Raw genomic sequence first — 19,937 nt, forward strand, 5'->3', positions numbered from 1 at the left:
CCTCCAAACCAAGAGGAAAAGCGCAAAGAAGCACTTAATCAGGGTTGCTTAGCAACTTTTGGATAACAGATCATGGGTCTTTTTGGTGACTTCAACTATCCAGGCATTCTTGGTAGAGCAATACAGCAGGTCACAACATCCATCAAGTTCCTGGAAAGCATACAGGACTGCTTTCTCATACAAGTGTTAGATGTGCTAACCAGGAATGAGGCATGGCTGGACTGGCTGCTCACTAACCAAGGAAACCAGCTTTGTAATATCTCACTTAGTGATGGTTTTGGCTACAGTGATCACAATATTGTGGAGTTTGGGGTCTGGCTGTGCACTCTGAAGGTTAATACTAAGGCAAAGGAAAGTGTTATGGAAAGAATCCTCCTAAGAGCCATCACAACTCAGATGAAGCATATGATTGGGAAATGCCAGCATGGGTTCACCAAGGCCAAATTGTGCTTGACAAACCTGATTGCCTTCCAGGGCAGAGTAACCTGCTTGGTTGATGGGGGAAAGCAGTGGACGTTGTCTACCTGTGTTTCTCCAAGGCTTTCTCCACGGTCTCCCACAGCTTTCTGGTGAAGTTGTGTAACAAGTCTGCTGGACAGCTTCCTGTCCCACTGTTGTGTAACAGTCTGGACAAGCTGCCCATGCAGTGGGTGGGGAACTGACCCACAGGCAGCACCCAGAGGGGGGGTAAATGGCTCCTTTTCCAACTGGGAACTGGCACAAGTGGGGTCCCCCAGGGATTGGTGTTGGGCCCAATGCTGTTTTGTGTCTTCATATGTGGTCATCCAGAGCACTTGAAATCACTCAGGGATCAAGTGAACACTTTGAAAGGGGGAGCCATGCCACAGGAAAACCTGTGTAGGCTGGAGAGTGGGCAAAGAAGAACCTTTTGAAGTTTAGCAAGGACAGGTGAAAGGTCTTTCACCTGGGAAAACAAATCCAGGAGGGCAGCACAGGCTGGGAGTGCAAGGCTGAGGAGCAGTTCTGTGGAAAGGGACCAGGGAGTCCCAGTGAGCAAAAAGCTCAATAAGAGTGAGGAGTTGCTGCTGGAGCAAGGGAGCCCAGTGAGGTCTTGGGCTGCATCAAGAGGGGCGTCAGTGTTTGTCAGGCCACACCTGGAATACTGTTGTCTGTTTTGGTTTCTGCTGTACAAAAAAGATACAGACAGGCTGAGGAAGGTGGAGAGGAGGGCCACAGAGATGATCAGAGGGCTGAGAAGCCTGACACATTCGGAGAGGCTGAGAAAGTTGGGTTTGCTCAACCTTGAGAAATGACGGTTGAGGGGAAACTTATCACCATGTTACAGTATCTGAAGGGTGGTTACAAAGAAGATAGAGGCCCTATTTTTACATGGAAAATATGTGGGATAATGGGTAATGTTACTGCTGGGGATATTCTACTTGAACACAAGTGGAAATATTTCACAGTGAAAACAGTGAAATAAACTCCCAATAGAGTGGAATAAACTCCTCAGAATTGGTAGATTCCCATTTTTGAGATTTGGCTTGACTGGGGGCTTGGCTGTCTTGTCTAGATCATGTTTTTTCAAGAAAGGTTGAACATAATGGGATAATGGTTGAACCTTTTGAGGTCCCTTCCAACCTGCTATTCTGTGATTCCATGCTGAGTTAGAACTCCATGTCTAAATTATTTGAGTAATTTGAAAAGGTTTGCTTTGTATATAGTGATTCTTTAAAATATTTCAATTTAAAGTTTAAATAAAAATCACTGAAGTCTAGGATGTGAAGATGACAGGGTGTTGTTATTATGAAAATGATCAAAGTGTTTAGCTGTAATGTTATCGATAAAGAACAGAAATCTGCTTTTAGCAAACTCATGCTTGAATTTTTTCTTTTTCCACAGACTGCATCCTCCGCTATTAAAGGTGCTATCCAGTTGGGAATAGGATACACAGTAGGAAATCTTACATCAAAACCAGACAGAGATGTTCTTATGCAAGACTTCTATGTAGTGGAAAGTGTCTTTCTACCAAGGTAAGAACAAGCACACAGGATTTTTCCTCAATAAAATTTCATAATTAAACTCTTAACTAACTATTTTGAACCAGTTTTGTTTTCCAGTTCTAACAAAATCATGTTAGAGTAAGTATAATATATGAAACTTGAAAACTCTCTGGTCTTCATGTTGTCATTGGAAAGGAAGGTAGAGAGAGAATTGGAAAGGTCATACTTTATCTGAAGATTTGAGACTTAGCATTTATAGAGAGGGAAAGTAATTTTGACACTTTCAATTAAAGGAGTTGTCAATTTGAATTTAAAGTGATTTGTGCATCTGACATTCACATTTAATTAGTTGCGTATTAGTTTCTTGATGGTAATACTTGATATTTTGTTGAGGGATTTTTAAAATTTATGAAAATTCAAGTCCTGCCATTTAAAGTATAATATAAAAATTTATACTACAATGTTGCCTTATATTTACACTATAAAATTCTATCCAGGACTCTAGTCTGTGGCAACACTCATCTCCTACAAGATATGCTGATTACAGGTTGTGCACTTTTACTGCTTTGCCACCTCAGCTTGTATCACTGCCAAGCTGATGGTATAGAAATTGTAACAATACAGTTATGCTTATAGGGAAATCAAGGTTATGCTGATTTTTTGGTGTTTAGAAGGTGACGTACAGTGCCATGTACCCTTTCCAAGTTAGATGTGCTAGCAAGTGATTAAAGAAGTTTAGGAGAAATGTATTTCAAAACCAGGATGACTTACTCTGTTAAGTGTTTTCTGGGTTTTCAGAAGTGCTAAATACAGTCATTTAAGTAAGACCTTGCTATCTATGTAATCTTTCCTGGATTTTGGATTGATTTCTATCAGTTTTTCAAAGTTTTGTTTATGTGCAGTTTGAATGCTGCTTCATAAGATGTTTAAAATAATTTATAATCCTTAGTATTTACTGGTGTCACTAAACAAAGTTAAATTAACCATGTACAAAATAATTGCATACACTTTAAATTTTGGTATTTCCTCCTGTAAATTTCCTTGATTTTTGTTGAAGTGAGATATCCTTAAGGAAAAAAAAATGTTATGTGAAATGTAGCTTTTGCATTAATTCCTAGTAATTGAGGGTATTCATATCCTTTTTTTGGTGTTAATGATAGGGTTCGTGCACAGGTTAGTAATATTTCTTTTGTAGATTAGGAAGATATAGAGAAGTTAACTATATGAATGTGTTTTCATACACTATAATCACAAAATTTTGTTTAAAAAATCCAACTTACAGGTAAGAAATTTGCATATCATGTGACAAAGCTTTTATTAGTGAGAAAAATGTCTGCCTGTGACAGTGATAGAGGCTTCCATGGTACGTTTGCTATATAAGATCTGTTCATGAAAACTAAATGCAACCTACATGCTAAAACTGTTTTATTACATAGCATGGTTTGAGAGAGAAAATTTATTCTCTTTCTTTTTAAACATAATTTTAAAGGAGCAAGTAAAATAAAATGGTTTGTAGTCCATAGCATTGCACATGCCTTCTTTTCTGTAAGACTCGCATGCATATACACACAGAAATGAGATTTTCTTGTTGTGTATTGGTAATTAGGAAGAGTAGGAAGACATCCCTTCTGGCTTGAAAATAACCCAAAAGGCAGAAGGAAGAGACTGATTGCACTAATGTAAAATTGAACAGAAAAGCTTTAGTAGTGCCTTCCCGGACAGTTTCTTATAAAAAAATATTTTGAGGAAAATTAGACAAATTAAAGTAATGGCCAAAGCAGTGTAGTTTTGGGTTTGGGTTTGTTTGGTTTTTTATTTTTTACATTGCTAGGTAGTAAGCAGTATACAGCATAGTGAGCCATCTTAACTGTAACAGAGAACCTCTCCATAAAGAGCACTTGTTGACAACATTGTCTATGGAATTAAAAGTTGGATATCTATAGCAATCTCTTCAAATGGCTCAATTTCTTATGCTGATGCACAGAAATGTCCAGTTTCAAATCCTTGCTGTGTCTCAGTGTAACATCCACTTTTATTTATCTAAATTATATTCAACCAGAAGTATATTACTGTGCATGAATTGTTATACATTAGGATTGCACAAAATTAATACAGGATTGTTTCTTGCTGGTTCAGAGTATTGGAATGTTGTTTCATGATGGCATTATGTGGATTGGTCCTGAGTCATGTCAACAGTAACTTCATTACCCATGTTTGAAGCAAAAAGCAAAGGCTGCACATTCTCTACAGCTGGAACTGCACTCTGAAGGTGCACTTCAGGTGGTCTTTGCTTTTTTCAAGGGGGGTGCCTACTTGTGATGGCAGCATTCTTAAAAGTAATTACTGTTATGACTTTTTTTTTGTCTCATTTGGATTGGTCTGGATTGAAAGCAATTAGTGGAAATTAGTTACACCAGCAGGTGAAATGGGTTGACCTCTTACCTGGAAGTACCCTGGAGCTAGCTGAGATTGAGTAAACTTTTTGCAGAAGTTTGCAGCAGGAGAACCTTACAGTGCAGCAAGAGTGGTGCTGAAACAGGTGCTTACCCAGCAAGGAGCAGTATTTTTCCACTTGCTTTGGGTACAATTAATTCATCTGCAACTTCAAACAGCTGTCAGCTGAACTTCGCCTTCATTTTGGCAATTTCACAGCAACCTGACCCTTTATACGGTGTCCTGCTCCACCTTCCTCCCGTGTTTTCTCTGCTTTACCTGTGTCTGGCAGTGAGATGAGAAGGCTGTTTTTCAGTCATAGGCACACCTGCTTCTTTGACAGCAACAGGGGCGCTGTTAAGGTAACAGTGGTAAGACAGACTTAAGCTAGTAGAAATGCAACACAGTGCAGCCTATGCACCAGTGAGCAGAAGAGTTTTATATCTCTGCTTTTATAGTTAGGGGAAAATAGTTAACACTTGTTTATGAATTTTATAGGTTGAAGAGGATAGTTTCTGCACACCTCTCAAGACCCTGGAATAGCCCTCAACCTGTATCTCTGCTTCAGTAGTCATACTGAAGCATTCAGGATTCATTAAGAAGGGAGAAAAATGTCAGGGAAAAAAGTGGTTAGGTCAGATCTGAACATAACTGCTCTGTGTATTTTGGGAGCCACTGATGTAAATCAGAAGTAACTCACTGGATTGCAGGTTATTCCTGGTCCAGAGTTACTCTGTAACTGTGTTAAATTAGTCAGAGTTTAGCCCAGTTAATTTACGTGTTTATTTCTGGAAGTGACTTTGAGTGAAGTACAGGTGTCTGTACTTCTACTATGTCTGTTTGCTACTGTGGATTTGAATTGCAAAGGTGCTTGCCTTCATTTGCACATCGTAGTGGTGGAGGGCCTTTCATCCTGTTCTCTTCAAGCTCCCCAGGAGTTTGTACAACTTGTTGTTTTTGGAAAACAAGGTATTACTGAAAGCTGCTATAATGGTGTTCATTGAGAACCACCATCCAGATAGAGTTAAAATAGTACTATGCAAATTTGCTCCTAGGATGGAGAAACAAAATGCACCCTGCACTGACCTACTTGATTCTGAAGAGACAGTGCCAGAAGTCTCCACCCTACCCACTGAACAGAGTGGAACCACAATGGAAACCACTCCGAGTAACCTCTGTTCTGGCTTTTCAACTCTGCTTTGGAAATCTAGCAACGGAGTTGCTTACCTGGTGTTAGTAGTGCTGCAACAGTGGCTGGAGTGTTTGGTGGGAAGGTTGTTCATCCTGCGTGTGCTCTCTGTGCTCGGTCCTGTGACTAGCTGTGTCGGGCATATTTGTGTCCACCTTCCTTGGCTGGAAGCAGTTCCCGGTAGCAGAGTTTGCTTCCAGTTAGTTGTTTGTACAATGTGGCTTCAGCAATATTTTGTCAGACCTTTGCCTTGGCGGTGGTGCTGGCTCCAAGTGAGACAGCCTTGGTTAGAATGGCTCGTTGCTCACCTGTAAGCCTAGCTCTGGTAGGCAGTGGTGCCTCAAACTGGTCGCTGGGCTATGAGGCTGTGGAGCTGCTTTAGTGTAGGCAGCTTATTAAGCTCTTCCAGTAGACACAGAAGGAGATACATTTTCTGTGGTGACTGAGAAGCCAAACAGAAGCTGCTACATTATATCAGCTAATTTTGGCTACGAAGCTTTAGAAATGCCGAACGTTTCAAGCCAGACAGTATGTTTCAGCCTGCATTTTTTGTGTTTTTAGATACAGCCTGCTTCTAAGCATAGCTGTTGAGTTTGACCTTTTTTGCAGCAAGTTGTTAGTCAATCTTATGCACTTCCCTTGCTAATAAGCTTTTATTGCAGGGTCTAGACCCTGCATGTTGAGAACAGTCGCTATGGTTTCTAATTGAGCTGGGAAGTGTGTTACATGCCCGATGACCTGTAGGCACTCTGCAGCTACAGTCTGTACACTGAACTGGTTCATCTTCAAATTGCTTTCTTGTGATGTTAATGAAAGATTATTCAATACTTTCTGCTCTTTAATGTCATAAGCTTACCATTGTATTGTGATAGCATTTGAATAACAGCCCAAATAAGTAGTCAAAGTACTAAGAAGGTAAAAACTTTACTTGGCCGGTCTGGGTTCTACCCTACATATACAACGGAAGCACACTGCTTTCTAGTATCTTTTTGAGGACTGATTGAGAAAACTGATACTTACCTTGGAAATATCTTTGTATCAAACCTGTATCATGGGTTAGCTGATGAACTAAGTCGTGTATTTCTGGTATAGAATGCTCTACAAATTTAGTGTGACTAGTATTTAAATGTTCAGACCAATGATGAGTTGTTGTGTAACTTACACCATGATACATGTTTCCTGTGGGCAGTTTCACAAGAAAGATAAAGTGACCTGAATATTCTGATGAAGTGCTGCTGCTCTTCCTTGGTGCTTTGGTTGCAGGGATGCATAGAATTATTCAAGGTTTGACAAGGTTTTTATGGTTTGTGAATGGAGTGATAGCACAGAGAGGAGGATGCAAAACAAATATTAGAAATGGGGATACTTTGGTGACAAAAGCAAAGTCTGGTATGAATTACTGGACTCAGCTACTTCTGTTATCAACAAATGATTGGTAAACCTGATAACCTGGATAGTTGTATAATTATGTAGACTCTTAAACTATTTTTCAACTACTCTGAGATCCTATATTTAAATAGCATTTCCAGTTGGTTATAAAATAATAGTATGTCCATCATTGTAAGTAAATGCTTCTGTATTCAACTGTTATGTAGATATGATTGACTTGACCTGTTTTTAAGTTACTGACTATTCCTAATTATATTTCAAAGCTGACTTGCAGGGAACCGCTTAGGACAGCATTTGGTAACTGGAAGTTTAGGAAAATGGAAGTGAGAAAAGACAATGTTACCACTGGGCTTTACCTCACAGTATGAAGAAAACACAGACGCACCTATTTGTACAGATAAACATGTTACCTACTTCCAGCATGTGGGAAATTGTGCTTTCCTGAAATTACATAGAGGAAAGAAACATACAAAACTGACCTGCAGCATGTGTTTGTTTGATACAGTTTTTAGAGCTGAAACACATCATGATGAATTTTTTAAAAGCAGCTGTATTCAAGAGTAATGAAACTGAAATTGGATAATATTAGTTTTTAAGGTTGAGAGCATTTAAGTTTAGACATTTTATTTTGATTTTACAATCTAAAGAATAATTGCTCTCACTGCAAGAACTGATGTGTTCCTCCTCTTCAGTTTTTTTACAATATACACAGGAAAGTTTTACACAGGGTCACAACTACAGACTAATTCTTTTGATAACAGCTCCGTCAGAGCCTTTGAACAATCCTCAGTGATGACGGCTTGTTACCAAGATATGCAGCTGGCTTTCTCTGCCCCTTCAGATAGGTGTGGTATCTCCTAAGTACATCCTACCAGGGTGAGGCCATAGTAAAGAAAAGCTGCCAAGAAATGTATCTGGGTGTCTTGTTTAGCAAATTTTTACAGCCATGGGGTTAACCATTAAAAATGTAATTTGTTTTACTTCACTTTTAGTTTGATATTGCACCACCTAGGCTTTAAATCCACTTTCAGCATTTACAAAGGGGCAGGCTTAGAGGCGCATACTGTAATTTCTAGGTGTGCTTGATTTAAAAAAAATAAAAATTACAATATAAGTATTAAACCAAACTTGCATTTTAAGCTTAGTGTCTCACCTTTAGTCTGCCTATGAATATTTTTTTTTGTGGGGTATAACATCTAAGGTTATTAAAATATATCATAAATTACAATTGCTGCCTAATCGTTCCAAAGCCTGTATTTTGTTGTCATAGCTCATATAGAAAGACTTGAATTGCTCAAGATTGCCGGAATCAGAGCTAATTTCAAAGTCTTTGTTTTTCTGGTAGACCTGTGCTTAAACTAGCTGAGAAGGAAGTTACATGGTTACCCCCTTTCTTATTAGGTCCAAAGCACCATTTTACAAATTTAACTTTTTGTCAATGGATCGTGGGCATTTTTTTGTTAACTTTCAAAGACGTAATCATCCCCTTTCATCCCTTCATTGAAATTCCCTAGACTGATTAAAAATCATTGTATGTAGTGCTTTGCACATACACTTTAATCCCGTGAGAGTGAAACTGTAAAATGCGTCAAGAAAATGTGAAGAGAAACCACAGAATACATTCTTTCAATAGCTAATAGAGTGGAATGTGAATAATTCTAAATAGGGTAGGGATGTACTTAGATGAAACCTTCTGTACAGTGGAGTTTGTCTTTTTCCAGAAAGAGCAAGGCTGTACTCAATTCATACTTGTCATACGAGCTTCAAATTGATAAGAAATTTGAAAGGTTTCCATTACTGTAAGAAATTACTGGAAGTGAGAGAGATTTTTCTGTTGGAAGTACAATCAGGAAAACCTTAAAACTATTTTCCAGGGTACTAACAAGAAATCTTAAATTTGTGTCAAGCTTGCTTCATGGATTACGGAAGAGCTTACTGTTGGGATCCGTAAACTATTCTGTTAGGTAGTGAAGCTGAAACTAATTAATATGATTAACATAAACAGAGTATGGTAAAATACTCTGTAGACTTAAAACAGAACGTGTTTTTAAAGATGATTTTATAAAGAATAAGGAAAGCTGTCTGTATATTGAAATTGACTTTTACATCTGTAATATAGTATCTGCTGTCGTCTAAATACATGGAATTGCCCTCTATGTAGAAGCTGTTCCAAAATAATTGCTGTGTTTAGCAATAAATGTCCACTTGCTATGCGTTACTGTGCACCTGCAGACCCAGCATTGGTCATTTTACTCCATATGCACTTATGAAATGGCTCAGAACTATCCCATTGTCATAGCAAACCGCCTACCTTCATCTCACCTTAGTGAAGTGACAGAACATGTTCTGTTATAGTAAGGACATGTAATCTACTTGCTGACATGCTTTCACAGGGAAGCTTTTGAGTTACAGCTGCAGGAAGCAGATTTAGAAAAGTGTTTAGTACCGAAATGTAAAACTTAATTTAAAAGTTTAGATGCTTTATATTCCCTGACAATTATGTGATACTTCAGTAGAGAATACTCTGTTCTATTATTTTCTTCATCTTATGACAATTAAATGCATTTACAAGTATGACCCCAGGTTTCCGGTGTAACTGTATGACCACTGGGGCATCCTCATATTGTACAAAAATTCAGAGAGTCACAACCAGCTATATAAAACTTAATGTCAGACAAATCTAGCAGTGTTCTGAGCAGTAGAAAGGCCTTATGAAGGAGCATTAGTCTATCTTGACTGTAAAGAAACACTATCTTTAGCTTGTATCCTACTGATTTCTGTTTTTAACTCTATAATGGAGCAATAAAGCATATGTGGACTTGATTTTGATATCTTGGAGTCATACTGCAGTAAATATAGAGTGATCAGAGGAGTTCTTTAGAACTAAGCAGCCTTTACTATTACCTGTAGGGTTTAGCAATCCAAGAAGCAGCAGTATATACATTTCTGGAGACTGAGAAACCTTGTTCACCTTGTTCACCTGCTGTTGCTGGAACAATTCAGTTGTGTGGGGTTTGGCAGCACAGGAGCAGCTAGGTAGATTGAGTAGGCTTCTGTCATCGAACTGTTAATGAAAAGTGACAAATTCATATGACAAATATTAATTGTACAGGATGAAAGCTCTTAAATTCTTTCATTATATTTAATTTTTGTTCATGATCGTTTTCAGGAATGTTGCTTAACATTTATTGCTTTTCATACCTGTGTGAATTTGTAGCCTTTTTTTCTTTTTGGTGTCCTTTGGATATTCTTTTTGTCAAGCATAATGGTACATTCTGCATTACTGAATAATTTAGTTACAGTAAATGAATAAAGAAGTGCTGGAAAAGCTAATTTCAGCAACTGTGTCAAGTCTTGGATTTTGTATTTCTCTGTTTATCAAACCATTCAGACATGGACCAAAATGATAAGAACAATAGAACAGAGCAGCACTTTACTGTTATCAAGGAAAGTGGAACACAACAGCACAGTCTTGGAGAAATAAATAAAGGCAAAAAGAAGTAATGCAAAACACAAGCAGGATGCCAGCTCAGCTCTGGCTGGCAAAGTAGAAGTTGTGCAAAATGATGATAACTGCACTTACTCAGAAGCAGAGGTCAAGGAACAGCCACATAGAAAGGACACTGGACATTGAATACAGATCCCAAAGAAGAATCAGATGAAGACTTCTGATAAGGGGTGTGATTATATAAAAAAAGTCAAGTAAGCGGGGATAGTTAATGAATATATAATCAGTGTGTATCATAAAAACTCTGTTCGCATGATTCTCAGGGCCCTTGATTAGAGGAAAGATCTTCAGAGCGACCAGCATGCTGTAATAAAGACCTACTTTCTAATATTCTAATAAAAATGTGTTAGAAAGTTTCTATCTGGCTGATTTCAGTACCAAAACTTTGTCTTAAAGGTGTTCTTGTTTGTTGTGAAATCACAGTGTAGAATTTTATTCTTCTGCTTAAAAGGCCTCTCTTTTTCTATCATAAATGAATCCATGGGCATAGGGTTGTTTTTTTTTTAATCTAGCAGCATTTTGCTGCTGACTTTTATTTTATATCTAGTATTCATCTCAAAAGTTTTGTAACTCAGGCTAAAAATACAGTGAGGTGATAAATATAAAACAAGGAAAAGAGCTAAGGAGTACAGGTAACAAACAGGATGAGCAGGAAGCCATAAAGTAGCAGGAAAGCCATGACATAGTCACTACCAGAGCAGCATGGTGGGATGAGCAGAGTGCTGCACTGGATGGCTACAAGCTCTTCAGAAGGGACACATAAGGAAGGAGAGGTGTGGGGTGGCTCTGTACAGTAGGAAGTGTTTTGAGTGTACAGAGCTCAAGGCCAGCGATGAGAAGGTTGAGTGCCTATGGGTGACAATCAGGGCAAGGCTGAAAAGGGAGATAACCTGGTGGGAGTCTGTTATAGACCACCCAACCAGGATGAGGAGGTGGATGAACTATTCTATGATGTGATGCTGATGTTTCATGATTGTCAGCCCTTGTTCTTGTGGGTGATTTTAACCTGCCAGATGTCTGCTGGAATTCAACACCAGAGAGGAGGCAGTCTAGGAGATTCCTGGAATATGTGAAGATAACTTCTCAACATAGCTGAGAGGTGAGCCTACCAGGGGAGCTACCTTGCTGGATCTGCTGCTTACAAACAGAGAAGGGCTGGTGAGAGATGCTGTGGTTGGAACCATCTTGAGCGCAGCAACCATGACACAAGAGTTTTCAGTACTCGGAGGAGTCAGTCTCTACCCTAGACTTCTGAAATGCAGACTTTGTCCTGTTCATGTCTAAACATGATCTTTATGCAAATGCATACAGGTGGTGAAAATAGTTATTTCCTTCAAGGTGAGGAAAAGGAATTTGCCAGCAGTGTCTCTCATGGACATTTCTATTAGCGATTAATGATAACAGAGAGGTTTATCTGCATTTATGCTCTTTTTTCAGCAGGGGAACAGTCAAGATAGGCAGCTTAGCAGTGAAACTAGCTGCTAATAATTACTCAGTAATTTGGTTTGGTTTGTTTTTGTTTTCAGTGAAGGGAGCAATCTTACCCCTGCTCATCATTACCCTGACTTCAGATTTAAGACATATGCACCTCTTGCCTTCCGCTATTTCAGAGAACTTTTTGGTATCAAGCCTGATGACTATTTGGTAAGAGCCTGCAGTTTTCCTTTGAGTTACAAACTATTATAAAGCATGCTAGTTTTATTGTGGCAGAAAGGGATTCTTAAAGGGTGCTCAAATCAGTAAGAAATTTTGTGTGTGGAGGGGTATATAACTGGAGAATATTTTTAGTGGTGACAAAAATTTTAATTCTTTATCTTTGAGATGTTTCGTATTAAAAAACTTGCTTTGTTAATTGACTAGAGCAACATCCATGTCATTTAGATAATTTTTCTAGAGAAGTTATGATCAGTAGTTTGTGACTTTTATCAATTCAATTCTAACTAAGTACTTTTGTGTGATTTGTGTTATGCACAACATTACAATGTGGAGTCTGCAAATGTTCCTGTCTACCTTTGAGGCTCATGGATGACAGACCAAAAATGAAGCATTTTAGAATGCATCCTTTGTTCTCTCTATTTTATAAATTGAAGACTTATTCTTTCACAGTGTTCAGTTTACACTAGAAAAAAAAGTTACAAATTTGCTGACATTGTAAAACCAAGCTTTACTTGGTGGAACCACTTTATATGCTGCTAGAACAAGTATTTGCTATTTTATTTCTCCTGTAGCTCTGCTTTTGGAAGGGTAGGGTGAATGCTGAGCTGGATTTTCTTCTAGATGTTTGCCCATCTTCTAGATGTTTGCCTAATGTTTGGTTTGTTTCATGGTGGGTCACCCAAGAAATCAGAGTCCTGGTAAAAATTAGCAACTTTATATGTAAGTTTTTGAATGAGCTTTAAAATGCTGAATGAGCTTCTGTTCTATTATTGATAATGGCTTCTTTAAGACCAAAAGAATTTGAAAGGGCTTGGATGAATAAAAAAGAAAAATTGATTAAATGTTTCTGAAATATTAATATACTACTAAATAAATTGTTTCTGTTGTGTTCAAGTGTGCTCTAATGGGGTTTTCTTCCTAGATGAACAATAAGCCTGGTTTTGCTTTTATTTATGTTGAATATGGGTGTCTTAATGTGGGTGTCTTATTTTAGTTCTTTAGTGCTATGTATGGATTTTGTGTTAGTAGTCCTCATGACCATAGTTACATATAAAAAAAAAAAGATAATTATTTTGAATTATAAATGGTAGTAGCAAGGAAATAAAGTTGTTTGGGAATTTTATAAATCATAGAGTCATAGAATGGTTTTGACTGGAAGGGGCTCAAACATGATTTTTTTCCAACTTCACTGCCATGGGCAGGGACATCTTCCCCTACACTAGGTTGCTCAAATCCAGCCTGGTATTGAACACTTCTGGAGGTTGGGCATTCACAACTTCTCTAGACCACACATTCTGGCACCTCACCATCCTTAGAGTGAAGAATTTCTTTCTTCCACTGACCACAACTCTTAGAGTATGACCAATTCCTTATCCTCTGAGTTATCCATCTATCAGATCTGTGCCTCTCCAGATGAGAGACAAGGACATCATGGGTGACAGTTGTGTCATTATGTAATGTGCTGTTTATCTTATCTCTTTTTATGGTCTTGGTAAAAGCTGAAGTATGTGGGCTGTGTTGCCAGCTGCTAAAAGGACTGTGCTTCCTAGAGCAAAGTTATTATCTCCTGCAACTTCTTTTCCATCTAAGGAAGCTTTTGCAGTAGCAGAAATTAAAGTTTATACAAAGACTGCATGCTGTGAATAAGATTTGTGACAGTCATTTTAACTACAAAAAGACTATTCCCTGAGGGAAGTTACTAGTAAAGACAACTTGTTGCAGATTCTTTTTTTTCTTTTGGCACAGGAAAACACACAAGTATGTATGTAGTAAATGATTGTCCAGCTGTGGCTGAAGGGCATGTGAAGTAAAATAAGAAGAGTAGAAATTACAGCAAGCATGTGTGAGTTTACACTGTTAATTTGAAGTGACAAAGCTCAAGATTTAAAGCTTCACCTTTTCCAAGGAGGATGAGCAGTAACACACTGTAGGAGTCAGACAGGATAACAAGTGTAAATACATTTGAACAGCTGGTAGAATTAAATTGTCACTGTAAACCTCATGGAGTACTGTCATTTTGCAGGGAAACTTCTTGATCATAAATACTCACTTGTCAGGCTCTTGAGGATTTTCTTGCCTTTTGGTGTTGATTTGCCTTTCAGAGGTGTCCAGTTAAAACTAGCTGGGCCCTTTGTATAGCAGCATTTGGTGGATGGACTTTTTTACAAACATGCACAGCACTGGAAAATGACCAATGCAGAGTGTAGGACAATGTCTTGTGCTTGTGTTATACTGTTCTATTGAGCTTTAATGTTTAGGATAATCATATTCAAATGTTTATCACAATGACAGTTACTCATTAAGATTTAAATATTTTGTCAAGAAAAATGCAATTGCTGCAGTTCAGCTGTTGAATTGGTCTAAAGGTTTGTAATGTTGCAGATTGGTATGACCATTCTGTCTGTAGAAAATTGCAACTGTAGGATTAACAAGAAAGGTATTTTGTATTAATTGGAATTGAGTATAAGCAGGGAGAAGAAATATTTATATATCATGCAAAATTCTCTTCAAAATTATAAGCCTTAGCTGGAGCTAGGATAAGAAAATGCATTAAGGCAATGGCATGAGCCCATAGGAGACATGCTTCTTTAGTTCAAGTGCTCACAAAATAACATATTTATTAGATTTTCTAGTATCACTGCTTTCAATTTTAATATAGATAGATTTTTCTATGGTTTTGAGCTGAATGTCAACTCTCCATATAATTTGAATGAAGTTTGGAATAGTGGACACTTAGTAAATGTACATTAGTCTCTGTATCAGAGTATGTTCTAATAAGGCATAGTCTTTGGTGTCTTTTTCCTCCTTAATGGGATTGTAATTCTTAATGTGTCCTGTGGAAAAGGAAGCCTGGCTAAATATGCAATATAATGGTCCTTCAAATTCCAGTTTTTCTTGCTTACTGGTATTGAGTTTTTTCTGATTCAGGTGGTTTTCAATCATAAAACTAGTAAAAGATTTTAAAAATTACTAACTATACTAAAATTAGTAGCTATAGCTATACCAATTTTATCAGTCTAATAGTTTCAATCCCAGTTGCACAGAATAGGATTTGCCTATTTGTCTATAATGAGAAACCTCACTCCCAGTTTATTTTTCTACCATCCTGTATCTGTTTCTTTCAAAAAAATGGATGTGAAAACAAACAGTTCCAGTGAAAATGTCTTCTCAAACCTTTTGACTCAGAATTTGCTATGCTGACAGCACAGAGATCAACTCCTTCCACATCAACCACTGGCTTCACTGCAAAGGAACCTGTTGCTTTGGAACATGAAGAGGGATATATGCTCAGCTGCCGGCTCTCTTGTATGGCTGTGCAGCATGGCCCAGGCAGAGTGGCCTGCCAAACCTCAGCTGGCAGCAGTAGTGTTGCTACGTGATTCTCTTGTGACTACTTGAACCTGCAGTTCTTCATATTAAACTTGTGTTTGGGTAATGCACGCATTGGCAGTGAAAAGCAATTTTTGTCTCTTCCAGTACTCAATCTGCAGTGAACCTTTAATTGAATTATCCAACCCAGGTGCCAGTGGGTCTTTATTTTTTGTAACTAGTGGTGACGAATTCATCATCAAAACAGTTCAACACAAAGAGGCTGAGTTTCTTCAGAAGCTTTTGCCAGGTTATTATATGGTAAGTAATTGAAGACTTTATTTTACTTCTATTTCTCCTGTTTCATGTCACTTGTAAAGATTCAGTTCCACTTGTCTTGAAATATTCCACTGGGTTAATCTGTATTTTTTGTAATATTTTTTACATTTTTACCTGCCTTTCTACTTCATGCCCTACATACCCAACAGAAAGAATAGGTATAAACCTAGAATATATTTAAGATAAGAATTGGTGCTCTTTTAGCATTCAAGATGAAGCTGGATGTCATAATCTAATTTGATACCAAACTTTGCTTTTAATAAGCTAGTAACAAAATAAGGTTTCTAAATTTCTAATTCAGTTTTCTTTCTCCATTTTGTGTTTGTCTACCCTCTGCATTTCACTCAGAGTGGACAAAGAAACTAGACCGGTCAGTTTCCCTTTTGTTTCCAACTACTTCTGATTTCCATTTCTCATGTATTAAAGCAATGATGTAAAAGATATTTTTATCCATGTAATTTGTTCAAAACTTAATTTTTAAATGCAGCTTTTTGAGGGCTAATTCTAAGTCCATTGTGTTGGGTTTTGTGCGTCATCTAAAAGGAAAACCATTGATTAAAAAGTGAGTAGAATTTAATTTTTTTTTTTTGTGACAAAAGCCACCCATACATATGAACAGACATTCTTCTGGGTGGTATGTATTTGTATTATTAGACTTGTGACTGACTTTCTTTTTTTGCTTTGTTTCCTGATGTAAATACTTGAAAAATTATCCTCTCACTTATACTAAAAATGAGGAATGTTGTCATTATTGCACTAAAGTAACATGGATTCACTATGTGTGTAAGAAAAAAAAGATGTGTACTGACACATCAAAAAGGACAATGGTGGCAGGTTTTGTTGTTCCTGATCGCGATAATCCACTCAGCACAAGTCTGAGTTATTACATATAAGTACATATAAGACCAGTTTGTATTATTTCTGGGAACTTTATTCTCACTGCTATGCAATTGCTTCCAAAATATAAAATTTCAATTGCTGTGATTATTTCTGTGACAATACTTTCCTCTGATAGTTGTATATTGTAACTTAGTAATCATCTAAGACCTGAAGTAGTTTTTCCCCTTCTTTCTTTTTCATGCTGAAGACTGAGAACAGTTGTATTCAGAAGAAGGATTTTCTCTCTCACCTCTGTTATCCTCTCCTACCTAATTATTTTATCTGTTGTGGAATTTGGATTATTTCACACTTTTCTGTTCTGATGGTCAGTTATGGTTCTATTATGCCCTCACATGCCTTTGGAAATAATTTAGTCATTTGGCGCTAACCCTGACTGTGTTCAAAGCCTCATGGAGAGAAGGGTTCTGTTTTCAGAATCCAAGTCAAGATAATGAGAACTACATTTAACCCAGACTCCTTACAGCAGGTAAAACATGAAGGTTGTTCAGGTCAGGAAAAAAATTAAGTCTTTGGGATGCTTTTAGGTTTTACCTAGTCTGCTCTTTACTGTGACAAAGAGAAACCTGGCATAAATGTAGTTACTGCTCTGCTTTTGCCCTTTGTAAATCCCTGGCAAAAAGGCAGCGCCTATGCTAGCTTGCTGGAATAGAAACCCACAAAGATAATCAACTGCTTGAAGAAACTGTGCTGAATAAGAAAACAGTCATAATTTTCTTCATGTTTGTTAATGTCTTTTGTGTTAAAGAAAACCCTTTCTAAAGCATGGAGGTTCATTGAAAATAGACATATTTAAAAATATCTCTTTTATTTTAGAATCTGAACCAGAATCCAAGGACTCTTCTTCCCAAATTCTATGGGCTGTACTGTGTTCAGTCAGGAGGCATTAATATTAGAATTGTTGTCATGAACAATGTTTTGCCACGAGCCTTGAAAATGCATTTCACATATGACTTGAAAGGCTCCACATACAAACGCAGAGCATCAAGAAAAGAGAGGGAGAAGTCCAACCCTACATTCAAAGACCTGGATTTCCTGCAAGATATGCATGAAGGGTTATATTTTGACTCTGAAACACACAGTGCACTCATGAAAACACTACAGCGGGATTGTCGAGTGAGTATAAATTTAAACTTCTGTATTCACCTCTGCTCTAAATTTACTCAGTACAGATTACTTAACCTCCATTTGTTTTCCACGCTATTTAAGGAAGGATAACTATGGATGTCAGAGCACTGATGAAGCTTGTATTTTAGTTAAGCTGTTGTGATCTGAGATCATAGTCATAGATAGAATGTCCATGTACTTTTTGAATGCCAACAGACTGGGGACCATGAGCACTTCCCTCACTGTGGAACTGGTTCCAATGCTAAACCACCATCTCACTGAAGAACTTTTTCTTCTATCCACTCTGAACTTTCCCAATGCAGCTTGAAGCTCTTGCATCCTATCACCAGGCACCAGAGATCAGCACAACCTTTTCTGCCACCTTCAAACCTTATATCCTCCTCTGGTCCCCACGAATCATGCCCTGTAGTCCTTTCACCATCTATGTTGCCTTTCTTTGGACACATTCTTATATTTAATATCCTCCTTACACTGTGGAGCCCAAAACATGCTTGCAGTTCTTGAGGTGAGCCTGCTCCAATGCTGAGTGTAGTGGGACGATCCCCTTTCTCAAACCCGGTGGCTGTACTGTGCTCAATGTACCCCAGGATACAGGTGGACATTCTAGCCACCAGGGCACATTGCTGACTCATTAAGTTTATAATCTAGCACAACCTTAAATTCCAGGGCTATGCCTCTATTTCTGTGTACATCCAGGATTACACTGATCCATCTGTGGCAATACAGATTAATACAGGAATGAAGTCCAGTAGATTTCCATCAGTTTGGAGATTTTAATTACTTTTTTCTTGAGACACAATTAGTCCTGTGGAACTTTATTATGCATGATAAACTGTATGTAGAGCTGCTGTGAATATGTCTCTTGGTTACCTGGGAATGGGAAGGCAGGCCTAGTGGCAGCAGTATTACTTCTTGAACGAGGTAATTTCTTCCTCAGCTGAAAAGTCCACATAAAAGCTGTCCACAAAATATTTTCAAGGCAGAAGAGGGATACCTGTCATTGCTCTTTGAGAGGACCTTGGTGAATGGAATCAGTTCCTATTATGGGCAGAGAAAATTGCTGTAAAATAGTTTTTTCCCCCTGTAGCATGGGTAAGAAAATGTAAAGCAGGAAAAGGGAGACTCCAGATCTCTCAGAACTTCGCAAGATTCATGGGGTTTTGGAAAGAAAAAATTTGCTTTGTCTGAGGGAAATCATAAGAATTTCGTAATAATAAAGCAAAATAGATAGTCTGAACTCACCACATAGAAGAGACACCCTCAATATCAGAGTTTGTTGTTCACTGCCACCTGTGGTACAAGATGGAAAGCATTGTTTTTGCACATGAATAGAATTTTTTGTTTATCACAGAAATCTGCAATGCCTTGTGATTGGTTTGTAAAGCTGTGTGACCTAATGTTCAGCTGTGTATTCAGCATGAGACATTTATCTAACACGACACATTGTTCTCTCTGTAGCCTCTTGCAGTGAGTATTTCCTGAGCTCCTACCATGTGTGATGACAGAGAGTGCATCAGTATGTCACATCTGGGGATCTGGATGCCTTTCTATGCACCCCCCACTTGTCCAAGGTTACTTATCCAGTCAGAGCTTGGGGAAATCTATTGTATTGGAAATAATAGAGGATATCTAAAAGATGGAACTGGACTGAAAAGTAAAAACAAGAATCAATCATTTAATTGTTACATATAAAGGGACTGTTAATGATTCTTTGGAAGTCTGGTAAAATTCCTGCTACGTGTTATTTGAGTGCTAATATAATCCTTTTCAATGTATATCTTAAATTAACATCTCTAAAGTTAGTCTAGAGTTCTTAAAGGCCCGGCTAAATTTTAAAAGTATTAAAAGTAAAGAAGAAAATTATCCTATAATAATCAGTGTATTTACATAAATACATATATACACAATAAAGTATATGTCTGTATGTATCTGTAGATATATAAACACACTGAAAGTTATATGTATATAAAAAATTAGCTGCCTTTCTTTTCTATTCAAACGAGTCTTACTCTTTGTTGTAAAACAGAGGGAGCAGACACTGTTATCTTTCATATTGCTGAATTTGCTCAGCTAATAAGGTTGGATCTGACTACCTGCCTTTTATTTCTGCCTTTAAAAAGACCAG

General features: G+C 37.7%; 1 protein-coding gene across 1 annotated transcript in view; it reads left to right on the top strand.

Annotated features, from left to right (window-relative positions):
• PIP5K1B (phosphatidylinositol-4-phosphate 5-kinase type 1 beta) overlaps window positions 1-19,937 on the top strand; it is a 95,376-nt gene that overhangs the window by 44,914 nt on the left and 30,525 nt on the right. The window contains exons 5-8 of the mRNA XM_005420853.2: window positions 1,864-1,994; window positions 12,010-12,127; window positions 15,617-15,769; window positions 17,501-17,800. Of these exons, the coding sequence (XP_005420910.1) occupies window positions 1,864-1,994; window positions 12,010-12,127; window positions 15,617-15,769; window positions 17,501-17,800 (702 nt within the window). The remainder of the gene's footprint in view (window positions 1-1,863; window positions 1,995-12,009; window positions 12,128-15,616; window positions 15,770-17,500; window positions 17,801-19,937) is intronic.

The sequence above is a fragment of the Geospiza fortis genome, unplaced genomic scaffold, assembly GCF_000277835.1.
Source record: "Geospiza fortis unplaced genomic scaffold, GeoFor_1.0 scaffold12, whole genome shotgun sequence".
In the NCBI taxonomy this organism is placed as follows: Eukaryota; Metazoa; Chordata; class Aves; order Passeriformes; family Thraupidae; genus Geospiza; species Geospiza fortis.